Raw genomic sequence first — 20,742 nt, forward strand, 5'->3', positions numbered from 1 at the left:
TGTGGGGCAACTGCAGGCTGCTATTTTTTAGGCTGTGAAGGGTCCAATAATGTGGACCTTCCCAGTCTGAAAATACCAGTCCCCAGCTGTCTACTTTAACTGCACTGGTTATCACAAATAGGCAGGGTATCGCACGTAAATTTTATTTTATTTTTACTGCGCCAGCAAAATCACAGTAATGCCGAAAGCAGCAAAGATGGCTATAGCATTACTGTGATTGGCAAGCAATCCCTGCATATTTAATGGCTGAAAATCAGGCACCAAACATGTGGGGAGTGGACTTGAAACTCAAAATATCAAAATACTCGACGAGTAACGAATATCCAGAATACCTTTTATATTGTGTAAGTGCCAAATATATTCGCTCATCACAATTCCCTATTGCTACTAACTGTTCGTTATGTAAAAACAAATATTCATTGTGAATCACCACTGAGTCACCTTACTGGGTCATTGCATCCCCGAAACCTTTTTTACACAATTATGCCTAGCCTGTCACACTTCCTGTTACTGATTTCACTCATTATAACTAAAAAGTAACTTCCTTTTTACTCCCAAAAACACCTCCCATTTACAGAGCTTTAAAATTGTGACCCTTTCTTTAGCCTGTTCCTGTAATGTTAATTTCACTTTCACCACAAATTTGCATTAAGAGGCAATATTCATACGTATTCTGCCATATGCAAATTAGATGGTCACCATGTCCCACTGCTTTCAGCTGACTTTAACATTATGTAACACCCTGGGGTCGAGGGGTTTTTACCCGACACGTCGCCGGACCAGGGGTGCAGATCCTCTGTGTCGTCACGGGTTGGCCTGGCCCAGTTTTGTTACCCCTAGATGTACAAGAGGAAATTAAGGCAGTGGACAGGAGGCAGGACGGAGGATGGGGGTGGTAGTGACGGTTTAGGAAAGTTTTTATGATCGTGACGCCACCTGATACGTGGCCGCCGCTGTGGGTGCTGCACTCTGGGGCTGATGGTGAAGGTCGCAGCTGGGATGGTGTCGCTCCCCACAGGCGGAGCGGGGTTACTCTGGGGAGGATGATGGAGGACAGACGAGGGTGGTGGTAGTCCCCGTTGGCGATAGTGTCGGCAAATGAGAGGCAGGGGCTGCAGTTCCAGGTCTTTTACTCAGTGATAGTTGAGGCGCTGCCCCAGAGTACTTATCTCTGCCACAATGCGCTCCAGCCGATTCCAGAGAGTCGGCGGTCACCGCTGGTGCCAGTGAAAGTCTTTCTAGTGAAGTGTCCCTCGGTTGATATCCGGAACCTGGGCCAAGCCTCCAGCTTGGATCCCACAAAGAGAGAGAAACACTAAACTCCTACTGTCTGTGCATGATGTTATCCCAAGCTGTGCCCCAGAAGGTCTGCTGAAGTATGATGGTTGTGCCTACTTCTACTCCATATATCAAATGAATGGCCTTAACTGTGTTATCACGTGCCTCACTACCCGCCATAAACCCTGCCTGATCTGGGTGGATTATTTGAGAGATCAGAGGTGCCAGCCTGCTTGCAAGGATTTTAGCAAATAATTTTGTATCCACATTCAACAGGGATATCGGGCGATAGCTAGCACATTGTGTTGGGTCTTTCCCCATCTTAGGTATTACCGTGATGTGTGCTCTCAATGAATCTGCATTGGGAGTTGAGCCCTCTGAAGCCCTAGAATTAAAGGCTGACAGGAGGTGTGGGGATATAATCTCCTTAAGTTTTTTGTAGTATACGAGGGGGAGTCCATCAGGCCCAGGTGCCTTTCCCGATTTGGATGACCCTATTGCGTCCACCAGCTCTTGATTTGAAATTGGAATTTCCAATGCGGCTATCTCGGAGTCTGTCAACCGCGGCATTTTTGCTTCTCTGATGTACTCTGAAATTTTACTTTTAATAGATGATTTTGACAAAGTGGGGTCATGTGTCTCTAAATTATATAAGGATGCATAGAATTTTTGGAACGTCTCCGCAATTTCTGCCGAAGAATGTAATATTGATCCCTGAGGGTGTGTAGGGGAAATTTTTGATATAAAGGTTGTCGCCTGTTGTTGTCTGAGTGCTCTCGCTAATGTCTTGCTACACTTGTTCCCGTATTCATAAAAATATCTACGGCATCTATTGAGGACCTCTTTTGCCTTGCTGTTGAGTAGTTTCCGTAGCTCGTCCCGGACTTTGAATAAGGTTCCCCCCACCTCCGCCGAGGGCATTTGCTTATGTTGTGTCTCCAGATCTCTCAGCTGTGTTAGCAGTCTGTTGACCTCTAGTTCCCTTTCCCTCTTTCTTCTTGCCCCTTGCTGTATGAGAACCCCTCGAATAACACATTTGTGGGCCTCCCAGACCGTCGTTGGTGATGTATCCCCACCCGCGTTCAACGTAAAGTATTCAGTCAGGGAGTTCTGTACTGACTGAAGGCTTTCAGGGTCCTCCAGTAGGGAAGTGTTCAGTCTCCATTGCCACTGCTGTGGAAACGGAGACTGTAGCACCATAGACACAGTGCAAAGTGCATGGTCAGAGAATGTTATGCTATCTATCTGGGCTTTGGAGATCCTTTCGAGGTCTTTATGTTTTACAAAAAAGTAGTCCAATCTGGAGTATACCCCATGTGCATTTGAATAGAAAGAGTAGACCCTGTCAGACGGGTGTAACAATCTCCATGTGTCCACGAGCTGCTGCTCATGTAATAAGTACCGCAGCCTGCGGAGGGCTGATGTAGGATGTGCAGAGGCCCCCGAGGAGGTGTCCTGAGCTGGGTTTAGAGCGATATTGAAATCCCCCCCCATAATGAGTGTCCCCTCCACGAATTCCTCCATAGTTTCAACAAATCCGGCCAGGGTATCAATTTGCCCCACATTGGGGAGATATATAGAAGCTAATGTGTAAATATGCGTAGCGATCCTGCCCTTCACCAACAATAGCCGTCCCCTGTCATCACTGCGAGAGTCCATGAATTCCCAAGGGATGGAGCGCGAGACAAGAATACTAGTACCTCGGGACTTCGGGTCCGGCGAGAAGCTATGATACGCCTCAGGGAACCAGCGTGATGTCAATTTAAACGGTTTATGTTTGCACAGATGCGTTTCTTGCAAGAAAGCAATTTGGACCCCCATTTTTTTTAACGTATTTGCCAGGATAGACCTCTTACCCGGGCTATGTAAACCTTTAACATTCAATGTCCCACATTTCACCTCAGAGTTCCCTGGTTTATGCATGTTGGGTCAGGAACAGTGTTGAACCCCTTACAAAACACTGACCGGATACGGGAAAGTGGGGTAAGGATCGGGTGGGGGGGGGATCAAGAATCAGGTAGAAAAAAGAACTAGCAGCAGAGAAGAAAGAGCAGAGAGAGAGGAAAAAAAAAAAAAAGCGATAAGTATTAGCAGACAGAAAATATAAACAGTAACAGCTGGCCTAAAGGAATGGCCAGTAAGTTTCACACAATAAAACTATGCAGTCTCTGAAGAACTTAGAGACCTGGTGCTCTCCAGATGGGAGAACCACCCTTGGGGTGCGTGGAAGACCAAGGGCAAAAGCTAAACAAGCTCGAGGCAGAAATGACAATATTATAGTGAACTGAAAACCCACGTCTCACCCCCCCCCGTTACACGACAGGGCAGTGAGAGGCACATTTCTTAGAAGAACAACACGTTTATCAGACTATCCATCAACATTATCAATTGAAGGGTCCATGTGAGACCCCCTTAGGGGGAGAGAGAGACAAAAAGAGGGGGTGTGAAAGGGAGAGCGAAAGAGATAGAAAAGGGGAAGAAAGGGGAGAAAAAGATAAAGAAGAGAGAGTGGAGGAAGAGAGAAAAAGGGGCGAAAGAGAAACGACGGAGCAGAGAGAGAGAGAAGAAAGAGAGAAAGGGACGAGAGAGAAAAGGAGGAGCAAGAAGAGAGAGGAGAAAGAGAGGGAAGAGAGAGAAGAGGGAGAGAAAAAGAGAAAAGGGAGGAACACAAACTGATAAAAGAGAGCATAGAGGGGGAATAATAATCTCTCCACCTCTCTCCCTGCCACCCAAGAAAAGAGAGACAAATACATTTCAAGTAGCAATTAACCCAATATTTAAGTTCGCGTCCGGCCTATAAGGGGCCATCCTCCCACATCTCCCGCTCCCCCCACCACAAGATAGAAAACCGCAATCAGACCCAAGTCTTCAATCTGGCTCCTCCTGGGAAGATTCTCTGGCCAGCTTGGGATCCCTGGAACTCTTCTGAGGTCTTGCACGGCGGCGTCCACCTTCTCTTCTTCTTTGGGGTAACCCGGCGGGTCTGTCCATATGTAGCCAGTTAGGGATCTCTACTGCCGGTGTATCAAGAAATTGGAAGAGACCCTCCACCTCCTCCGGCCGCTTCAGCAGATATTGGTCTCCATTGTGGCGTACTATTAGGTGAAATGGATGTCCCCATCTGTAAGATGCTCTTTTCTCTTTAATTTTTTGTAGAATAGGGAGGAGCTGACGCCTCATATACAGGGTTCTGGCTAATATGTCAGGAAAAAGCTTGATTTCAGACCCTTTGTAAGAGACGGTTCCATGGACCCATGCCTTCCTCAGTATGGCTTCTTTATCCGTGTAGTAATGCAGTCTGCATAGAACATCTCTCGGCTGTGCTGTGTCACCCGGCCCCTGGCGGAACACTCTGTGGACTCTGTCGATCACATAAGTGGAGTCCTCTGCAGCTCCCATCACTTTGTTGAAAATTAAAGTTACAGACTTAAGGAGGGCAGCTGCTGCTATCTCTTCTGGGATGCCTTTTAAACGAATATTATTTCGCCTCCCCCTGTTTTCTTGATCATCTAACAGGATGGCGACATTTTGCAGGTGTGTACTGGCTTTGGATAGAGTTTGCTCCAGTGTGTTAACTCTTTCAAATAGTGTAAACACATCATTCTCCACTGCAGTGGTGCGTGTATCCAGAGCATCAATGTCCCCTTTCACAATGGACAGAGCCCTCTCATGTGCCGCCTCCATTTTAATAACTAGATTGTCCAGGTCATGTTTGGTGGGGAGAGCAGCCAGCAGCTGCAGGATGCGCTCTGTATCCACAGTGGAGCTTCCTGGGTTAACTCCTTGTGTGAGCTGACCTCCATTTTGGTTCCCCTGACTGTGTGGGGATTGACTGCTTTGGGAGCCTGACAACTCCTGACATGCCTGGGAGGCTCTGCATTCATTACCCCCATGCATATCTCCATCAGTTCCCAGACTCCTGCTCTCTTCACCAGCCTGGCTCATCAAGCTCTGCTGTGGGGCCTGAACTCCACCGCCCCCCTCCTTCTGAGTATTCTGTGCAGCAGCCTCACCTCCTGTATACCCCTGCACCACTGGTCTCTGTGACGAAAGCAGAGATCTCGGTCCCAGCTGATCTCTGACGGTACCGCCCTGTACCTGCACGCTATGTATCGCCACCGCCACTTCTGTCCCGCTGCCACCACTGACGGCTGCTGTTGCTGCAGGCCCCTGCCTCATGGATGCAGGTGCCATTACTGGAGCAGGCCTGGAGACCGGAGAGAGCTTCCCCCCTTTGAATAGACGATCCACTGCTGCGCTGCTGCTTCTCAGGGCTGGTGGTCCGGTCTGTGGTGCTGTGCCTCTCTTCCCCGGCATGTTAGAGAGTGCCAGGTGGGTTTTGCTATGTTATTTGCCACCTCAGCCTGCAAGAGCTCCTACAGAGCACGTCTGCCTGCCATCAAGCTCAAGCCACGCCACAGCTCTACTTCTAATGTTCTTGCACAACCAAGATGAAGACAGTTACAGCTCCCAACTGCTTAAAGGGGATGTCCATCTTTGAGGACATTATTTTTCTTAAATGCATATATTAAAAGAATATATATATCCATTTGTCATGGCAAAAAAAATGCACATAAACAGTTTTGACACCGTTTTGGTGCGGTTTTCTGCTAGGAGATACAAATTTGGTGAAGAAATCTGGACATTTCAGCACCAAATTTGCATCTCTTCTGTCAGAAAACCAAACTGAAATTGTGTCAACCTTTTTTTTTTTTTTTTTTTGCCAAGACATGAAGATTTGATGCTGAAATTTATACACCAAATCTGCATCTTCTGACAAAAAAACGCATCTAAACGCAATGCGGTTTTAATGCGGTACCTTTGAGATTTTTTTAGCAGAAGATGCAGATTTGGTGTATAAATTTCAGTAAATCTGAAAAACAAATCTGCAACGGTTTTGATGTCATTTTTGTGCAGTTTTCTGCCAAAAGATACAAATTTGGTGCAGAAATCTGGTGCAGACATTTCAGGAATTTGATGTATAAATTTCAGCGTGATTTTCTGCCAAAGATGCAAGTCTGATAGAACTCAGGTCACCTTAGGTGAAGTCACGGAGTTCAATCAGTTCACCTGAGGTGAGTTTTCCTGCGGTCACAGGTGGGGTACCATGGAACCTCCAGCTGTGGCCGCACATAAACTCAATAAACTCAGTGCCTTCAACGCTCACAGCTGCAGCTCAGTCAATCTCTGACTGCAGCCGCAGTGAGCGGTCATGTTCTGTGCGAGCATGCTGCGACTTCAGAATTTAGCAGAGCTAGGGTCATCGTGAGACCTCTTGTGGATTACATTAGACCTAGGTATTTTTGGGGTAGATAAAGGGATGAAAGAGGGTAGGTTTGTTTGTATTTTATTTCAAATAAAGGTTTTTTGCTTATTTCTTTTCATTTATAGTATTAACAATAAGGAGGGTTCTCTTAGATACCTCCCATTACTAATGTAGGGCTTAGTGGCAGCTGGGAGCTGCCAACTCCTTATATTACCCTGATTGCCACTGCACTAGGGCAATCAAGATGAGCAGGGTAAAGTGCTGGGATTGTCCCATCAGATGGATGCGACAATTCTGGGCAGCTGCAGGTTGCTATTTTTAGGCTTGGTGGCCCAATTACCATGGATGTGTGCTTAGGATAATGGTCTTGCTTGAATTTCCAGTCCACACCTACTTTGGTTTTATGCATTACATTCTCCAGTAACTTACAAATAAGCGTATTCCCACCACGTCTGGTAACCTCAATATATGTTTCAATGCTGATGTCTTCGTCAGGAGGTGACACGCTTATTTGTAAGTTGCACAATCCTTATATAGACAGGCTGTAATCTCATTGGCAGATAAACATATGCAATTGCTACGTTTATGCTTTATGCATGCTGTTTCTGTAGGCACTTTTACATTTGTACTGGTAGTATATCTATGCTGTTTATGGCTGTTTATGCCCTAAACCCAATCACTGATTTATTGGGAGTTCCCCTTTGTGGCATATAAGACCTAATATATTCTAATACTAACTAGCAATTGTATATGACTGCTTACCACCATTGTTTAAACAATACAGCCTGCCCTTGATATATGATACCCCTTGGTTAGCAACTACATATCATTTAAATGTGACCGACTGTGAGCTATACTAATTGATATTATGTTAAAAATATACTCTTAAATATATTTTTCTTCAAATACGTAAAAGCGCATGAAAGAAAGGACTTCAAAAATGTAAAAAATAAATGTATTTTATCTATTTAAAAATGGTTGCCAAGGTTCAGTTACAGAAAGGAAAAATAATATACTTTGTCAGCTTACGTAAAAAGAGTTCATTTAGTCCATACTGATCAATGGGAATTCTTCATCCATCTCTCCTTGGGTTCTGAATGGCAAGGCAGGGGATATACCGTAGGCTGGACAGCATGTGTTCATCTTGCAGCCTCGAGCCTTCTGAGCAGCTGACAACGTGTAGGAGCGAGCCAGGAGCCCCCTCCATCGTGTGTTATATGACAACTGTCCAGTCCATATAGGGTGTTTTAGTTGAACATAGTTCCATATGACATAATCTTCTAGAAGCTACCAGAAGATTTATATATATCCTTCCATGTCAGTACTCAAGTATATTCAATATGGGCATTTTAATATTTATTCCTTATAAAAACTTTACTAATAACCTATGCCCTCCAACATAAACAGAACTGTGAACTTATATGTCCTACTATAAAATATTTGATAACTAGATGTATTAATTTTAATGTTTTTACAAACCCCCCTTGAAGCGGGTGAAGTAACCCCGAAAATTAATTAATACATCATTAAAATGACAAATCTTCTTTCCTTATTTGGCGATAACGGATTAATATCAATAATAATGATGAATAATAATTAATTTGCATTATTCATGTTGTAAGTTCAATAATATAATAATGTGGATTTCTGTTATGATAGGCCGTGACTGATCAATCATATAAAAATATATAACTATACTTCGCTAGACCTAAAAAGAAATGCAAAAATTCAAATCCGCTCACCATATGATGTCGTCTGAGCTGATGTCTTCTTATCTCCGATGTAATCTGGCATAAACACAGTCTCTTAGAAATAAATCCTTTGATAAAAAAAAATGAATGGTTACCAATTTAATACAGTCCCGTATTGCGTTTATCATCGTTAGATCAAAGTCCATAAACTTTATTCTTTATTACAAAGTCCATAGCCAATGTTGATAAACCACAGTTCATGAGTGTAGAAGAATAGCAGAAGTCTTTGATGTCTGTGCAGTGTAATTTACATTAGTCACCTTTATCCTCCATGCTGCCTGTTGTCAAATCCTGGAACAGATGTTAAGACGTTCTTGGTCAGCACGACAGGGGTTAACTTTAACATGTCATTGTTCTTCTTAGTATCTGTAGGGAGGTCTTAATGCACAGACCATGTGTCATTGTCCATCCTTGAACCATAAGATCACTGTGTTTCTGAGGTGCAAACACGGTAAGTGTATTGTATGTTTCACAGTCTCGTTTGAGACGTTACCTTTTGGACCTTTTTGCAGAATCCCTTTTAACTTTAGGAAAATTATAAAGTCTTTTTATCTTCTGTAATCTTGATTGAAGACTTCATTCCCTAATCTAAATACCAAATATGGCAATAACTATCACTAATAAATGTCACAGCGTATCATAACTCTAATACTATAATACCATGTCATTATTATTATCGTAGAAGTATTAATATAATTGATACTTAGAATGATGTAATAATACTGCATAATGGTATAGACAATAGTATTCTCATGTAATGACCTTTTTTGTCATTGGTGCATTACCCTTCCAAACCCATAGGTGGCAATGTGTTGAATGTAACCAAAATATAATATAAAATATGAAATAATATAATGTGTACCTATAACATGTATCATATTATAAATATGAAAGGCAACAATGTGGCTTTTTAGTTAGATCATTTGTAAAATTATAAACTAAAGGAAATAACCTTTTAGGAAAGACTGGATGATTCCATCAAAACACAATAATACCCATTATTAATTATTATTGATTAAAAATATAATATTAATATTTGTAAATATAGGAAGGTAAACCTAGATGTACCTCGATCTTCCATCTTTATTATTCTAATTTAATTTATTTGATTTGTCTATTATTTATTAAATAACCTACTATAAGAAAATGTGTAACTATAAGTAATATTTCATCCTCATTGTGTTAACATACTAATATAAAAATAATGTATTACTAGGAAGTAGACAATTGTATATATTGATGAAGGAAGTATTCTTTTCTTCCAAAAAATGGAACTTTTCCCTTTTAATATGATTCATATTTAATAAAGTAATATTCTTATATTAGATATTACTGAACTAAATATTGAAGTGTTTTCTCAATTGAGATATTTAAAATTTGAAGAAAAAATAAAAATTGTAGAATTAAGATTTTGATTAAAAATGTGAATATTAAATAATAATAATTAATATAAAAAAGGAATAAAAGGAAAAATGTAAATCGGAATAAAAATAAAAATTGAAATAAAAATAAAGCCTTCTATATATATAACACCTATGTCTTTAATAATACATAACCTTAATGTTACCAGTATCTTATAGGATTTCCATACCGATCATATCAGTAACCTATAAAAATAATTAAGTCATGTAACCTTGCAAATAATACACTTCTCTTAGTATATAAATGCATTATGATATACTTCAAATATATTTTTTTTATTCCCAATTCTTCCTTTGTACTTGAAATATTAATTATTAAAGTATCCTGTAAACACATATATTTATCAAATATAAATGTGTGATTGAGACCAAACCTCTCCCTTTCAATATCATGAAATATGATATAATAAATATTAATATGTCAAGATTAAATTAAATTAAAATTTATGTTGTATATCTTCAAGACCATATTATAAATATCACTTCCATATTTGAAAAGAAAAATGATTACCAATCTATGTATCAATAAAAGAAGTGACTAACACAAAAGATCCTAACATCTCTATATTAAAGAAATATGTCTAAGAACAAGATATACTCGGTATGAATTCCTCCATTTATACTTATGTACTATAACTTATTTATTCTAATATTATACATACATATAATACAACCTCGAAGTTAAAACAAAAAATTCCTTTTTTTTTCCTGGATCCAAGTACTTGACATTAGCAGCTGCTCCGAAAATCAATCATTCATAGACACATCTATGCACACAAGACTGTCATTCATAGACACATCTATGCACACAAGATACTCCTACATAGAAACATTGACAGACACATATCCCTTTTTTTCCAATTATTCTATGCGCATTTCAAAAATTATGTTACTAATTTGAAGTACTTCTCGAAAAAATACAAATTCCAATGTATTACATACTGTACATTTGACCATAGAACAAACATTTATTATTAGCTTTAGTACCAAGTCACATGCTCTGGTTACGTGCAAAGAACACCATTCCAAAACAGCAAGCAGTTTTACTACACTCCAAAGCTCAGATTACATTTCTAATAATTCTAAAGAAGATGTATGTATATTCATAAAAGAAACGTTAAAGTAATAGTTCTCTAGCAATTGGTACCTGAGAAAATAATAATTTTTATTAATCGTGCTTTCGCGATTAACCTTACCCAATAAAATATATGTTACCTGATTGAGGACAAGAACAAATGTATAAATAAAAAGTTAATACTTCATCAATCTGCTTTACTGATAAATTCTGAGGGAAAAAAAAGAATAAAATTATTATCATATTTATGATAAAAATGAAACACTTAAAATCTGTTACTTTCTCTTATTATTTTATTTTAAATATTATTATTCATATACAGAGATCAAATTATTAATTTATAACATTAAACTATCATTTTACTAAATGAAAATATGACCTTGATTTACTAACACTACCTTTAATATATATATATATATATATATATATATATATATATATATGCATAGATTCACTGTATATGAATAAACATATTTATCAAACAATAAAATTAATTTACCCAGAAATCCACTTTATTTAGCTGAAGACCAAACCTAAATTTTTCTTCAAAGATTCGATTTATTAGATTCATTTTAAACTTATAGGAATCTCTGAACTTATGTAATTCAAGTTTTTCTCTTAAATGAGAAAGAATGTCTCCCAGCTGCCGCTGGCTATCAAATTCTAACCCAGGGAAAGAATCTGCACAAGACACCTGTTTCTGTCTTTCAAAGCTTTTACTCATCATTTGTCTGGGATCCTCAATCCCAGTGACCAATCCCTCCACTGGAGACAAGGGTTTTTCCTGTGGAAAAAGATTTTTAGATGATAATAATTGGGATGGATTGTATGGTTTATAACACGTATGCATTTTCCTCCGAATTTCATATATCCTGTCACAGAAATATCTGGATCTGGGAGACACTGTTGGTTTTTCACAGAAACTCTCCCTTTTTCGTGTTGGTTTTTCAGAATTAATTAATTTCTGTTTTGATTGACTTTTTCTAACAAAATCAATAAATGTCGTACATTCGAATAGGGACTTTTTATTTACTGCCACCGCACAAGCTGCATTATCAAGGAAATTAAATTTCTTGATGAATAAATGTATCATTCCATCCAATCTGACATTTGGAATGACCGCCCTATACAAACGTTCAAAAACGGACATAAATGAGAACGTACTCTCATTCTGTTCAATTTGTAATTCCTTCAACATCTCATAATTTGGATCAGATTCATTCTTTGCACAGAAGATGAGATTTTTCAGCCTTATGATATCGTTATCATTTGAACAATCAAATGTCTCATTGTCAGAAGACTTTTTTAATGACAATTGTCTAAAGAAATGCTGAGGTATCCACATACGGAATAACTGATTTGTCTCACTATTGGTTAAATTTAACTTCTCGATGGAACTTTCAAATATCTCTGAATTTCTGCAAACATGTATTTTAGGATTATATGCGGGAATTAATTTGCATATGTCCAATAGACTCTTTCTAAGTTTAATTCCTAACTTAGCCTGTTCTATTTTTAGAAACTGATCGTCGCCATTTTCTCTCTGCACGTGTCCTTTCTGCACGTGTCCCACTCTGGCTCCTCCCCCTTCTGGCTTCTCTACGTCATTTCCTGCTTCTTTCTCAGTATGCTGAAAATCACCTTGAATACACAGCACGTGTCTGTCGCCATTGTCAAAATTCTGATTTGCAAAATTACAGTCTAAATCTGATTTATCATTTCCAACATTACAGTCAGAATTCACAATATCACTGACTGACATTCCAGGTTCTAAGCAGTCTTTGGATTTCTCTATCACTGACTTTCCTGACAATTCAGGCTGTCTATTTCCAACATTTTTACATTTTTCTACGATTAACTTGTGAAAATCATAGACTAAATGACAGACATTTCTGATTTTCTGTTTCTCTCTATTAAAAGACCTTGCACATTCTACACGTGAATTCTCAAGTTCACACTCCTCATAAAAGCGTAACCAAATCTCTTCCACATTAGAAATATCTGAATAAGTGAACTGAAGTTTACTTTGCTTAACATATGAAGAGATAAAATCCATTTTCTTACCTGAAATGATCAGATGATCTCATGGATGATCCTCTAAGACTTGATTCACCTTGCTCAGCACGTCCAATACTTCTTATGGACTGACTTTATCTTTCTTGCTCAAAAATACGTCAAAAGTTAACTTCTGTGGCTTTATAAAGTCTTTAAAGTTCATTTAAAAAACTTTCATGCAACTTGACTTATACGTATTTCCTAGGTTCTGCGTGATTTTTATAAATTGTCGATTCCCTATCACTTTGCGGAGGCATATATCTCTGATGTCTCTGTCTGTCCCCCCTTATGCAAAGTGAAGGAAGAAGCACAAAAATGAATAAAAAAAAACACGAATGACTGAGCTCGCCAAAATGTTAAAAATATACTCTTAAATATATTTTTCTTCAAATACGTAAAAGCGCATGAAAGAAAGGACTTCAAAAATGTAAAAAAATAAATGTATTTTATCTATTTAAAAATGGTTGCCAAGGTTCAGTTACAGAAAGGAAAAATAATATACTTTGTCAGCTTACGTAAAAAGAGTTCATTTAGTCCATACTGATCAATGGGAATTCTTCATCCATCTCTCCTTGGGTTCTGAATGGCAAGGCAGGGGATATACCGTAGGCTGGACAGCATGTGTTCATCTTGCAGCCTCGCGCCTTCTGAGCAGCTGACAACATGTAGGAGCGAGCCAGGAGCCCCCTCCATCGTGTGTTATATGACAACTGTCCAGTCCATATAGGGTGTTTTAGTTGAACATAGTTCCATATGACATAATCTTCTAGAAGCTACCAGAAGATTTATATATATCCTTCCATGTCAGTACTCAAGTATATTCAATATGGGCATTTTAATATTTATTCCTTATAAAAACTTTACTAATAACCTATGCCCTCCAACATAAACAGAACTGTGAACTTATATGTCCTACTATAAAATATTTGATAACTAGATGTATTAATTTTAATGTTTTTACATATTATCATTCTCATTATAACTGGCCACATTTATATGCATAATTAATCTAACCACCACACGTGGATATTAGCAGCTCTGTGTTTGTTTTTAATATAAATGTTTTTTCCTTGTATGTCAAAAAAATTTTTTCAATAAAATATATAACTTTTTAGCCTAATACTTGTGTGAGTAAAATTGTGTACTAGTGATATCAAGTAAGTTTCCAGGCTATTGTAATTGCATAAAGAGGCTGTTGTACTCTATGACAGAATATGCAAAACATTTGGCCTAGCAAATGTGGAAAACTAACACATAAAGCTCTCGCCTGGTTCTCCTCCTATCTCTGCAACCGCTCCTTCACTGTTTCCTTTGCTGGCTCTTACTCCACTCCTCTCCCCGTCACCTTCGGGGTTCCTCAAGGCTCAGTATTGGGCCCTCTCCTTTTCTCTCTATATACCGCCCCTATTGGACAAACCATCAGCAGATTCGGTTTCCAATACCATTTCTATGCTGATGACACATAATTATCACTAGAACTACTGGACTCGTGACACCTATATAGAAATGCATGGTGCAAAGTAGTCAAAATGACTACCTCAGTAGTTCTAGTGTTATTTACATCATCTCCAATCATCACCCCTGCTTTGTTACGAAATACCAGAGATTGTCTGTCTGCTGCCTCTCAAAGCATGTCCTCGCTCTATCTGAAACTGAATCTCTCCAAAACTGAGTTTCTTGTGTTTCCTCCCTCTACCAACCAACCTACACCCGACATCTCAATTACCTTCGATGATTTAATCATTATTCCCAAGCAGCATGCTCGCTGTCTTGGGGTCATATTTGACTCAGAACTCTCCTTCATTCCCCATATACAATCACTCACTCACACATGTCACCTACATCTCAAAAACATCTCCAGAATCCGACCATTTCTTCCTTTCGAAACGGCAAAAACCCTTACTGTCGCTCTTATTCATTCCCGCCTGGATTACTGCAACTCTTTATTGATTGGTCTCTCTCGGACCAAACTCTCCACTCTCCAATCTATCTTGAATGCAGCAGCCAGGGTCATATTCCTGTCCAGCCGCTTCACCGATGCCTCCACCTTGTGCCAGTCACTACACTGGCTACCTATCAGCTACAGAATACAATACAAACGCATATCCCTCACCCTCAAAGCTCTCCACAGCTCTCCACCACCATATATCTCATCCCTCATCTCTGTCTATCATCCTACCCGCCCCCTTCGTTCCACAAATGATCTTAGACTAACATCCTCCATAATACGAACCTCACACCTCAATCTCCAAGACTTTTCTCGTGCTGCTCCAGTTTTCTGGAATGCACTACCCCAAAGAATGCGACTAATATCCAGCCCCCACGTTTTTAAGCGTACATTAAAAACACATCTCTTTAGACAAGCTTATCATAATAACTTACTAACCTGACTCCCCCCCCGTCCCACCTTCTAAATGCTACTCGTAACCTTCTCTCTCCTATTTCGGTCCTCACATTCTACATACAACCAATAGCACGTAAGGGCACCCAAAAGTTTACTGTCTAAATACCAGATCATTCATCTTTATGTGTAACCAATACACTAGCATAACGATGGCCGGCCAGATCTACAAGTGTGCTTCACATCTTGTGTCCCCCTATTTCCCCATAGATTGTAAGCTTTCGAGCAGGGCCCTCAATCCTACTGTAGCTGTTAAATTTTGTACTATTTTGTTTTGTTTTTGTCTATACAACCCCCCACCGGATTGTAAAGTGCTGCGGAATATGTTGGCGCTATATAAATAAACTTTTTTATTATTATTATTATTATTATTACATAAAGGGATAAAACAATGTCAAACACAATTTTTATCCTTAGAACTGACAACCATTTTCTTCCGTTTAACTAAACTCACAAGGAAAATGGCATCACAACAACCAGACAGAAGCACCGTATTTTTCAGATTATAAGACACACTTTTCCTTCCAAAAATTTGGAGGAAAATGAGCGGTGCATCTTAACATCTGAAAGTAGCTTATCGGGAGATGGAGTGTGGCGCCCTGGACTAGCCAGGTCGTCACAGGTAACACACACACACACCCCCATTAGACAGTAACATTAGCCAAACACAAAACCCTTGTTGCCTTCCTCCAGGGTCTGATGTCCACACCAGGTGGGGAGGAGCCAAGCGGTTGGCCCCACCCACCGAGGAGTTCACAGGCCTGGAGGTGGGAAAAGCTGACAGTTTAGTTCAGGAGTTCAGTGGAGGAGGTTGAAGTGAAGAGTGTCTGGGTTTGGGGCCCAGGCACTAACAACAAGGTTGGCAGACGGTGGTGGCTGTCTGCAGGAGTGGTGAATCAACGCGGAACCGTAGGACCGGGGTCGGGCGTTGGCCCGCCGGTACTGACCGGGGGGCGAAGTGAAGCCAGCACACACAGGCAGGGCCATCGGACCCCGACTAGGCTTGGAGTCGCCGTCAACAGTCAAATCCGAGTGTGACAGGAACCCCAGGGGTTTCCTAGCAGCCAAAGACCCGATAGAAGGCAACCGCCCACACCGTGAAGGTATACAGCTACCGCCCAAGGCTAGAGACCTAAGGGCCAGCGCCTGCGGGCAAACGGGCTCCTCCGGCATCCATACACCGGGGAGCGGACTACCGTTGGGGATCCACCATAGTCAAAAGAGTACACAAAGGTGCAGGGAAAGACAGCCGCCATCACCTGTCCGGGGAGAGACACTGCAGCCGGCTGCGTGACCCGTCCATCCAGCCATTTGGTTTACCGAGGACTTTGTGCATCTCTTACTGAGTACACCCGTGCCATCTGGCACCGCGCCGCGCTGCCCCTACAACCCTGCCCCTCACCAACCCAGCCTCCCCATCACACCACCGGGCCCCGGGACCACTGACCCCTAGCCACGGAGGGGGAAAACAACATCCCAGCTGCTCCATACCATCGCTCCCGGGATCCCCGTCACCAGCAGCGGTGGTGCCTACCTACACCACAACCCGTGGGTGGTGTCGCAGACTAACCCCCCCAAACCAACCACCCCTTTCACTCACGGGCGAGGAGCGCCGCTCGAGTCCCAGGATCTGGCCCACCGCTCGAGCCACCAAGCAGCAGCAGCCACAGCAGCGCCAGACCCGAGCGTTAGCGAGCGCAGCGGCGGCATCCTCCCCGCCCGCGACAGGAGAATGAGCGCAGTGCTGGCTGCAGTGGGGATGGCTGTGCAGGCTGTGGTGGGGACTGCGGTGGAGCAGGGCGGTGCGGCAGGTGTCCCAGATGGTCTGTCGGTGGTGTGGGATTCAAGTAATGCAACCCGAAGTCGGCGCGTTTGCAGATGGAGCTCTTAGCTCAAGAACTCATCTGCGCATGAGCCTCCTCCAACCCATTGATCTCCCAGCAGTGGACTTAAGGAAAATGGTGCTCGGAGGTGGCGCGTGCACAGAGGAGATCTGGGTTTGTCTTAGAGCTGAGAGCTAAATCTGTGCACATACCGATTCCGGACGCCATTTCTTTGAAGCCCACACCGCCAACAGAGCATCTAATACACCGGCTGCAATGCCCTGCTCCACACAGCCAGCACAGCCACCACCACTGCCAGAAAGGCCACCCCACCGCTGCCAGCACAACCACCCCCACCAAAGCCAGCATAGTCACCCCGTCGCAGCCAACACAGCCGCCCCCACCGCAGTCAGCACCACAGTCAGTACAGCAGCCAGCAATGCAGCAAGCACCACCTTACTCCAGCCCCCCCCGCCTCCTGTGACCCTACTCCACCACCACTGCTGCCGCCCTCTGGTAAGACACCACCGGAGTATAAGACGAACCCCATTTTTTTTTACCTTTCTTATTTCTAAATTTGGGGCGCGTCTTATAATCTGGTGCACCTTATACAACGCAAAATACGGTAATTTCTCTTGTAAAAAAAAGCTAAACTTTTGTTTGTTACTGTATATAGTGGAAAAGAAACTGCCAGTACCTGATTCAGGAAAAGCAGCAACCTTTGCTAAAAGTTGTCTTTTAAAACAATGCAGCATTCCTCCAAAAGTAATGCTCTTATTTTCTTGCATTTTTATGTGAGAGCTGCGTCTCTTATGCATTTGGCTGCCCATAATGTCAGTTTTAATTTGACAACTGCTTCTGCCCATCCAAAATTGCTTTCTTTTCTTCAAGGTCATATATATTTTGGGCAATTTTCCTCTAGAAAAAAAATACATGGCTTTCTACCTTTAACGCAAAATGTTAGTTGAAGTAATTCAATTCAGTTTTATAAGTATGCACAGAATAGAGGGATACTGTACATTTCATTACTGAGGCACTTTAACTTGGTAAATTTCCAAGCTAATGACTCCTGCTCTCGCATGGCTTGATCTGCTTTAGGGGATTTAAATATCACTTTGCCTCATATTGTGCTACTTCAACATAACTTTCATATAAAAGAATAATTTAATCCTTGAGATGTACATTTTTTTTAGATAAGATTTTCATAAAAAATGATAGATGATAGGGCATTTAAGCAGATCTCCGGTTACACAGTAAAGGACACAACTGTACAGAAATTGCTTAACATACACAATTATGGCCGAAAGAGTTGGTACCCTTAAAATTGTTCAAGTAAATGAAGTATTTCTCACAGAAAATTATTACAATTACACGTTTTGTTATACACTTGTTTATTTCCTTTATGTGTATTGGAAAGCGCACAAAAAAAAAACACAAAAAGACAAAAAGCACATAGTTTTACACAAAACTCCTAAAACGGGCCCGGACAAACTTGTTGGCATCCTCAACTTAAGATTTGGTTGCACACTCTTTGGAATGGATATGTGCTATCAATCCCTTTCTATAACCATCAACCAGCTTCTTACACCTCTCAACTGGAATATTGGAACACTCTTCTTTTGCGAACTGCACCAGATCTCTCTATTTTGATGGCTGCCTTTCCCCAGTAACCCCTTACCGACATTGGATGTACTGGGTACGTCCTGGCTGTCAGTGCCTTAACAACCATGGATGTACCCAGTACATCATGGTGATTTTGCGGGCACAGCAGCTCTGCCTGCATGACCGCCGCTGGGTCTCCGGCTTATGTTAAAGCCAAGACCCATCTGTCACTGCCAGGAGTGGTGTCGCACCATTCATGGCAGCTGAACCCCAAAATACTGTGATAAATAGAAATCTCAGCATTTAGGTGGCTGGGAAAGGATTGCTCTCTACTCCCAAGCGATCGGGAACCCTGTGACATGATCATGGGGACCTGATTGCTGCCATGGTAACCAGGGGCCATCATCATGTCGACGCCAGGGTCACCCAGCTATATAAAGCCCCACAACCCTTTCCAGATGCATGGTGTGAGAGGTGAACTGTCAGTGCAAAGGATTGTGTGAATGATCAAAGGGATAAAAAGTAATGTCCTATAAAGGGACTAGGTAAAAAAGTTAAAAAAAGAAAAAAAAATGGAAAAGCATAAAAAAAATCCCAAATACCTACAGTTCCATGGGTTGTAAACTTCTTGATGTGCACCATAGACAAAGGAATATGAACATATCTGGAGATAGACTTGTAATATTGAGATTGTTGAAATTTTACAACAATCTTGGTTCTCAAGTCTTCATACAGTTCTCTTATTCTCCTTCTGTTCTCCATACTTAAAGGGGCGTGCCAGACACACAGTGCAAAGACTGAGTCAACTTCTCCCCTTCTTATCTGGTTTCAGGTGTGATTTTCATATTGAACTAACAGAGTTAAATAGATGGGTAGAGTGCTCAAAAAGGGACTAACATGTAATCTCAACCCTATTTTAAAATGTGCAATTTTTATTAATATTCATTAAAATGTACCCACAAACAGACACACAAACATATAAATGAGAATGGATCACGTTATCCTTGTAAATAACCAAGGAGTTTTATATACACACTCACTTTAGGAAAGGGAAACTAATATAGCCCTATAAGGGTAGTGTATCCCTACCTAACAACGGAGGGTATGAAACCATAAGTTACCGGGCGCCCCTGTTCCACGTTGGCTCTCCCTCTCCCTGACCCTGATATAGGGATGGGATGGAAAGCCCTATAGTGGTGCTTGCACAGTACAATATATATGAGTTCCCAAATGATAATACTCCTTCCTGTATTGTTTTCCTTAGATCAAGAAGGTATCAATTTACTGATCTATAACCAGGAATTCCTTACAGCTTACAGCCATGGATTGTTATTGAACAGGACCCGCTGCCGTCTCCCCTTAGCCTCCTGATGAACCTCTGAAGGGAGAGGAGAAACGCGTTGAGGCCTGGCAGGCCTGGATTCCTGCTTCTCAGGGAAGTAATTCATCTTTTCTCCCTGTTATACTATATTATATAGAATATGATTGGAGCAACCTTGTCTATTTTGCAGTAATTTGCAGGGGTGTCTGTATCCCATTTTTCTTTCAGCTCCTGGGGTATAATGGGGAGATTATCTGAGCCCCTTGTGATATGACTCTAGGTGACTGTAATATACTTTTGGGGTATACCACCCTTTAACATATGTGGTTGTAAATAACTCTTATGGATCACTACCTTGCATAAAGATAATTTATTAGGAATAGAAGTCTATACGTCTTGTACAGTGCTAGTATCATGAATAGGAATTCCTGGTTATAGATCAGTAAATTGATACCTTCTTGATCTAAGGAAAACAATACAGGGAGGAGTATTACCATTTGGGAACTCATATATATATTGTACTGTGCAAGCACCACTATAGGGCTTTCCATCCCATCCCTATATCAGGGTCAGGGAGAGGGAGAGCCGACGTTGAACGGGGGGCGCCCGGTAACTTATGGTGTCATACCCTCCGTTGTTAGGTAGGGATACACTACCCTTATAGGGCTATATTAGTTTCCCTTCCCTTTCCTAAAGTGAGTGTGTATATAAAACTCCTTGGTTATTTACAAGGATAACGTGATCCATTC

The 20,742-nt window shown here is 41.2% G+C and overlaps 1 protein-coding gene across 1 annotated transcript in view; it reads right to left on the reverse strand.

The window, feature by feature from the left end:
* LOC142297185 (small ribosomal subunit protein uS4-like) overlaps positions 1 to 19,434 on the reverse strand; it is a 49,314-nt gene extending 29,880 nt beyond the window's left edge. The window contains exon 1 of the mRNA XM_075341453.1: positions 19,279 to 19,434. Within this exon, the coding sequence (XP_075197568.1) occupies positions 19,279 to 19,434 (156 nt within the window). The remainder of the gene's footprint in view (positions 1 to 19,278) is intronic.
* Positions 19,435 to 20,742: the final 1,308 nt, after the last annotated feature.

Source organism: Anomaloglossus baeobatrachus, chromosome 3 (genome assembly GCF_048569485.1).
Source record: "Anomaloglossus baeobatrachus isolate aAnoBae1 chromosome 3, aAnoBae1.hap1, whole genome shotgun sequence".
Taxonomy (NCBI): domain Eukaryota; kingdom Metazoa; phylum Chordata; class Amphibia; order Anura; family Aromobatidae; genus Anomaloglossus; species Anomaloglossus baeobatrachus.